At 62.0% G+C, this 7,141-nt stretch overlaps 1 protein-coding gene across 1 annotated transcript in view; it reads right to left on the bottom strand.

Annotated features, from left to right (window-relative positions):
* Nucleotides 1-566: 566 nt before the first annotated feature.
* Nucleotides 567-7,141, bottom strand: part of ADGRA1 (adhesion G protein-coupled receptor A1) — a 32,761-nt gene continuing 26,186 nt past the window's right edge. The window contains exons 7-8 of the mRNA XM_068961380.1: nucleotides 3,154-3,252; nucleotides 567-2,360 (exon numbers count right to left, since the gene is read on the bottom strand). Of these exons, the coding sequence (XP_068817481.1) occupies nucleotides 1,151-2,360; nucleotides 3,154-3,252 (1,309 nt within the window). The 3' untranslated portion in view covers nucleotides 567-1,150. The remainder of the gene's footprint in view (nucleotides 2,361-3,153; nucleotides 3,253-7,141) is intronic.

The raw sequence follows: 7,141 nt of genomic DNA, 5'->3' as shown, positions 1-7,141 counted from the left end.
GCCCCTCCCTGCACCCCCAGCAGGTGTGGGGAAAGAGCTGGTCCTCCTGGAGCCCCCCGCCCCCACGCAGATGCTAACAAGCCTGGTGATGAGGCTGCGCAGGGCAAGGAAAGCCTGGCGCTCGGGGGGCTGGAAAACACGCGTGTGCGTGGCTGTGCAGCAGCATGTGCATGTGGGTGGCGTATGTGACGTACGCTGTGTGAAGGGCATGTAACGTGCACACCGCATGTGTGCACCCATGGAGTACCGTGCACACGTGTGGCGTGCGTGCATGCGGCAGTGCACACGTGTGCAGTGCACCCACACATGCACAGGCCCGGGGGGGCGGAGTCCAGGTTGCGCACACGCTCTCCCCTCGGGCTGTCCGGGCTTCTGCCTCTGCAGGGACCCAGAGCCCCTCCTGTGGGACACGCGGCTGCCGTCACAGAAGGACTTCGGTCATTGACATGTGTCCTCTGAGTTGGACTTGGCGCCCACATGTTCATGGAAATGCCAGACCCTCTCTCTCTGTGGCAGGGACTTTATTGTTCCCAAACACCATGGTGGGCAGGCCCCGGTCCCGACAGTGCCCAGCTTCAGAAGTCAAGTGGACATCAGAGGGTGTGTGGTGGGTGTTTCCAGGGCACAGACCCCTCAGAGGCCCTGCCGGCCCCGGGGGAGGCTGAGGGTCCCCGGAGTGAGGCAGCTGCCCGGGGGCCTGGGACGCTCTCCGGCCCGGGGTGAACAGAGAGCCAGCCTGGGCTGAGGAGCGGGCTGAGTCCTCTGACGCTCCAGACCGACAGGCAGGCTGCCCGCCTCTAAGAACAAACCTTAACGGAGAGCACACGTCAGGTACTGGGAGGCGGTGGCGGTGCCTCCTGCCGCAGCCAGGGCCATTGAGGCAGCAGGGGTCAGACGGGTGCACACAGGCACGTAGGGCGGGTCCTCCACCTGGCTGCCCGGGACGCGGCGCTGTGGGCTGGAAGCAGGTGACTGTGGGCAGCTGGTGCTCCTGAGCGCGGGCTCCGTGGAGGCAACCGCAGCCCAGAGCACCTTCCCGCTCATGTCCTTCCCGGGCAAGGGTGAGTGGGGGGTCTGCCAAGGCTGGGTCGAGAGGCGACCCCCACCCACCCCAGGGGCAGAGGGCTCTGCTTTGGGGCAGTCCCGGCCGCTACACCGTTGTCTCGTTCCTCCAGGGGCCCGTGCGGATGTTGCCTGTGCTGTCCGAGCCGAAGGGGGCAGCATCCCGCATGTCGCCCTTGAGCAGCCCGTTCTGGCCGGGGCCACCGAAGGGCAGCGACTGTGTCCGGCGGAGCATCTCCAGGCGCGCCGGGCCGCGGGCCACCTCCCTGCCGGGCCGTGGCGGACAGCTGTACAGCACGGGGCTGGGGGCGCCGCCCTCGGGCTGGCTGACCAGGGGGAAGGGGTCGCCCTGGGCACAGCAGGCCAGCGCATGAGGGCCCACGGGGCCTTCTAGTGAGCTGGGCGGGCTTTCTGAGCGCGAGCTGTGCGGGCTGCCGTCCAGGCTGGACGGGATGTGGTAGGCGTACTCCTGCTCGGCTGCGGCCGCCCGGTGCTGGCTGAAGTAGTGCGGCTTAGTTCTGCCCTGGACACACGTGTGCAGGTGTGTGTCATGCTCGAAGGCGTCCCCCGCGTGCACGTGGGCTGCTTCCTCCGTGAGCTGCTCGCAGTGCATCTGGGCACAGCAGGGCGTGGCTGGCGACAGGCAGCTGACGTGGCCTTGGCTGGCCTGCAGGTTGGTCATCTTGCAGTGGCTGGCGGATGGGTGGCTGAAGCCCAACGCCTTGCCAGGACACGGCGAGTCCTGCAGGCAGGCCACGTGGCCCAGCGCGTCCCCGTTGGCGTCGAGGGCAGGGCGGGCACTGAGCTTCGCAGGGTGGGGGTCCCGGCGGGCGGGGCAGCAAGACCACCAGCAGTGCCACACGTCATCGCGCTTGGCACAGTGGTGGATGAGCACGAAGAGCCCCAGGGTCACGCAGAAGGCGCCGTACAGGCAGCTGAAGACCATGTCCAGGAAGTGGCCCTGCGACACGGCCAGCGCCCCGAAGGCCCACGTGGCCGCGAACAGGAAGAGCGTGAGGGCGGCGGCCCGCAGCTGGGCCCGGAACGAGTGCTCATTCTGCAGCAGCGAGGCGGCCCGGCCGTCGGGGGCGGGCGGCGCGCCCCCCGGGGGCCCGGGGCCACCCTCGGGGCCTGCCAGCCGCTGCTGCTCCTCCGTCGGCTCCCTGAGCTCGTACCTGCGCTCCGGGTGGCGCCGGAGCTGGACGTAGGTGCCAAGGAAGTACACGCAGGTGACGAGGGCGATGAAGGCCACCGGCCCATAGAAGGCGCCCAGGCTGGGCTCCCAGGCCATCCAGCAGCTGCAGGGGAGAGGGGGTCAGCAAGGGGGCGCTCCGGGCAGCCCGCTGGGTTGGAGCAGGGCTCACAGCCTCCCCGCGGTCACGTGATGAGGAGACACCCCCATGGCTGGGCCGGGGGCGGGGGGGGGGGGGCGCGCAGGCGGGACACAGCGGGGCCCCAGGGAGGGCCCAGGAGGCGCTGGGCCCCCGAGAGCAGGACGTGGGGCTTCGCCCCACAGGGCAGCTGTGGGAGGAGGGCAGGGGTCGGGCGGCTTTCTGGCCCCCCAGGAGGCTCTGCTGAGGAGGGCGGAGGGACCGCTGGGGCAGCCCAGGGGACCAGCCCCACAGCCTTCGACCCACAGAGGTCACCGCCGGGGTGGAGCTGACAGGCGGCCCCACCCTGCAGGGCCATCGGGGCGAAGGGCCCCACCCCGCCCGCCGGCCAGAAGGGCCTCGGGCAGGCCGGGAGCGCTGGAGGGTTAGGGTTAAGCTTAGGCTTAGGGCGGGGCTGGGGCGGGGCTGGGGCGGGGCTGGGGCGGGGCTGGGGCGGGAGCGGGGAGGGGCAGACGGCCGCGCGGCGGACGGCTCTGTCGGCCGTCTGGGCCCCGCACGCGGCTGGGGCCGCTCAGCCGTCCTGGGCCGTCCTTCGCACCCCCCACCAGGCCCTCCCTGTGCGGCCAAACCAGCCCGTAGAGCGGGCGGGGTTGTGGCGGCGCCCGAGCCGGGGGCGGCGGCTCTGGGCCCCTGGGAGGCGCGTGGGGGGCCGGGGGGCCTGCGGCCCGTCCTGAGGCCCCGCGGGGCGCCCGGTACTCACTGCGCCGCATCCTCGGCCTCCGCCCCGTAGTTCCTGATATCCGTGGCGGCCGTGACGCCGCAGATGACCAGAGGGGCCCCGCCGCCGACGAGGTAGGACCTGCGGGGAGGGGCGCTCACTGCCCTCGCGGCCCCCGCACCCCAGGGCAGCCCCGCTCCCTGCGCCGCCCGCGGGCAAGGCAGGGGGAGGCCCTGCTCTCCGCTGTCCACGCGGCAGCAGCCCGGCCTGACTGAAGAGCGCTGCCGCTGTCCGGCCGGACCTGGCCTCCCCCGCGCCGCAGCCCCCACGCCCCCTCCCCACGCCCCTCCCCCACCGCCACGCCCCTTCATGTCCCCCATGTCCCCTCCCCCATGTCCCCATGCCCCTCCCCCATGTCCCCCATGCCCCTCCCCCATGTCCCGCGTGTCCCCCCCATGTCCCCTCCCCCATGCCCTCCATGCCCCACGCCCCTCCCCCACCGCCACGCCCCTCCCCCATGTCCCCTCCCCCATGTCCCCTCCCCCATGTCCCCATGCCCCTCCCCCATGTCCCCTCCCCCATGTCCCCCATGCCCCTCCCCATGTCCCCTCCCCCATGTCCCCCATGCCCCTCCCCCATGTCCCCTCCCCCATGCCCTCCATGCCCCACGCCCCTCCCCCACCGCCACGCCCCTCCCCCATGTCCCCCGTGCCCCCTCTGCTCCCACACACCCCGTCCACGTGTCCTCCCTTCGCCTCTCTGCCCGCACAGAGATGACCCTAGCCGGGCCCAGCGCGTGTGTCTGGGGGCGGGCGGGCGGCGCCCTGGTTCAGCAAGAACAGAAGGACGTGAAGGCCCTGGGCGGCGGTGGGCCGCGGCGGATGGGGCGGGGCCGCGCACCCCGGCGGACGGCCTGGCGCTGCGGAGGGTGCTTGCTCAGGTGCCCCCCCTTGGGCGTAGGTGTCGCTGGGCAGCGCTGGACGCTCTCAGCAGGTGCCCGCCGAGTCGCCCTCCGCCGGGGTCCAGGCCACACCTGTCGGCAGTGTCAGTGACCCACGGGTGCGTGCGCTGGCCGGACGCCTCGGGAGGAAGCGCTCGGAGCCGCAGTTCCTCGAGCCTGGCAGCCGAGTCTTCTGCGGCCTGGGGCAGGTTCTGGCGTGTGACCCTTCCAGAGGTGCAGGGACTCATCCGGGTAGGTCCTACCTGCGGGGCCTTGGCCAACAGCTCCTCCCAAGGATGCTGCCCCACGTGGGATCCTGGGGGTGTGAGCGTGGGTGCTTGGCCATAAGTATGTGGCTGTCACACACGCGCAGAGGGCAGCCTTGGGGAAGCCCAGGGGACAGAGCGGGATGACCCCCACAAGAGATGCCATTCTCAGGATGCCACAAGCACCCACATCACTTCGACGGCACCAGGCCCCCAGGGACAGGAACAACTCCGGGTCCACGGAGGAGAGCCGGGAGACCTGCACGCAGTTACCCCGGTGATGGCCGGGCCTCTGCGCCCCCAGAAAGTCTGCTCCAGAAGAAAGGGCAAAGGAAAACACGTCCCAGACAGAGACGAAGCCCGGAAGGGTCCTTGTCAGCTGACCTACACTTCAGGAAATGCCAGATGAAAGCTTCCAGGCTGGAGGCGCACTGCACAAATAGGGGCTTGGAGGAACGGAGGCCGCAGGAAGCACTGAGTATTTGGGTGAAGAGAAAACATCCTGTTTCCTCCTAGCTTCTCTAACATATATATTACTGATGAAAGAAAGACCTTAACACTGCCTGTGGAGTTTGCAGGACTTCCTGATGATGGCTCAGAGGGTGAAGCGTCTGCTTACAATGCTGGAGACCTGGGTTCAGTCCCTGGGTGGGGAAGATCCCCTGGAGGAGGAAATGGCAACCCACTCCAGTATTCTTGCCTGGAAAATCCCATGGACAGGAGCCTGGCAGGACATGACTGAGCAACTTCACTTTCACTTTCACTTGTGGAGTTTACAGTATATGTGGGGCAACATTGATGTCTGTAGCGGAAAGAGTGGGGGGCACAGGGTCGAAAAGTTTCTAATTCTCATGGTTTTTACGTGGAATAGTGTGACTTTCAAACTATAGAGATGTGAAAAGGTTGTGGTCACCCCTAAAGCAGCCATGAAAAGTAATAAGCAAAAAACTAATAGATAAAATGAAATATTAAAAATAACTCAAAAGAAAAAATAAAAAAGGAAAGGAGGAACAGAAGAAAAAAAAGAGAAAAAGTAAAAACAGAAAACAGAGAAATGGAGACAAAATCAAAATGCCACTAAATTTTAATGGATTAAGCATTTCAGTTCAAAGGCAGCGATCATCAGAATACATCAATACCAGCAAAAAACCAAGACCCTGTTATATGCTGTCTACAATAGGAGAAAACATTTTAAATAAAAAGATATACAGTGGCTGAAAATTAACGGATGGATAAAGCTATCCACACGAACTGATTCTAAGAGGCCAGAGTGGGTGCGTTAATACAGGACAAAATTAACTTTAAGAAAAGACAGAAAGGACGGCATTTCATAATGACATCCATGTTGGTTCGTAGGAAGACATTTAAACTGTAAATGTGGGGGGCCAGAGGGAAGATTCAAAATATGCGAAGCAAAAATGGACAGAAATAAAGGGAGAAATAATTCCAAAATCACAGCTGGTGTTTTGAACTCCCCTCTCTTAGCAACTGATGGGACAAGCAGGCAAAAAGTTAATAAATACAAGATCTGAACAGTAACATTAATCATGTTTCCCTAATGTTTGTTCTTTCTAGAAAATCATATCCAAAAATTGCACAGCACGAATTCTTTTCAAGTGCACACCATCTATTAATCATTGCAGATGATATGATGCTTCATAAAGCAAGTGCTGATAAGTTTAAAAGCATTTAAATCATACAGAGTATATTCTCTGAGATCAAAATGAGACTAAATTAAAAATTAATAGCAATAAGGTAACTAGGAAAACCACACATATCTGAAAAATGAGATGTTATACTGCTAAATAATTCATGGATGAAAGAAGAAATTATAAGGAAATCTGGAAAATATTTTACCAAAGTGAGAAAGAAAGCTCAGTATAATATTTCTGGGATGCAGCTAAAGCTGGGCTTAGAGGGTCACTCACAGCTGTGAACGCTCCCATGAGAAAAAAAGGAAGATTTGAAGTCCAGCAACTAGAGATCCCACCTCAACAGGGCAGAAAAATAAAAGGGCAAAGTGAACTCAGAGGAACCAGGAGGAAGGAGATGATGAAAACAGGGGCAGATATAAATGAAAAAAGAAAACAAAACCAAAGTCCAACAAGAGCCTACTGCAAAGCACAGGGAAGCCCGCTCAGCGCGACGCGGCAGCCTGGGCGGGAGGAGCGTGGGGGAGGACGGACGCCTGTGTGTGTGGTCAGGGTCAAACGTCAGGGTCAGCTGGACGCGGGCGGGAGGAGGGTGGGGGAGGACGGACGCCTGTGTGTGCGGCCAGGGTCAGCTGGACGCGGGCGGGAGGAGGTGGCACGAGTGATGTTGACCTTTTAGGGGTCAGTGAGCTAAGTGGACGAGAATGGGTGAATCTAACTCAGATGACCGCTCCTGTGGGAATTCCCAGGTGGCACTAGTGGTAAAGACCTGCCTGTCAGTGCAGGGGATGCACGAGATGTGGGTTTCAGCCCTGGGTGGGGAGGATCTGGAGTAGGAAAGGGCAACCCACTCCAGTATTCTTGCCTGGAGAATCTCATGGCCAGAGGAACCTAGGGGCCACAGTCCATAGGGTCACAAAGAGTCAGACACACTGAAGTGACTTAGCATGCTCTGTGGGCAAGAGTCCCGTACAGGAAATGGAGTAGCCCTCATGGGCAACAAAACGGTCCGAAATACAATACTTTGGCGCAATCTCAAAAACACCAGAATGATCTCTGTTCATCTCCAAGGCAAACCATTCAACATCACAGTAATCCAAGTCTATGCCCCACCCACTAATGCCGAAGAAGCTGACGTTGAATGGTTCTATGAAGACCTACAAGACCTAGAG

Source organism: Capricornis sumatraensis, chromosome 23 (assembly GCF_032405125.1).
Source record: "Capricornis sumatraensis isolate serow.1 chromosome 23, serow.2, whole genome shotgun sequence".
Lineage (NCBI taxonomy): Eukaryota > Metazoa > Chordata > Mammalia > Artiodactyla > Bovidae > Capricornis > Capricornis sumatraensis.
The sequence above is the reverse complement of the archived record's forward strand: the minus strand, read 5'-3'. Positions and strand labels throughout refer to the sequence as shown.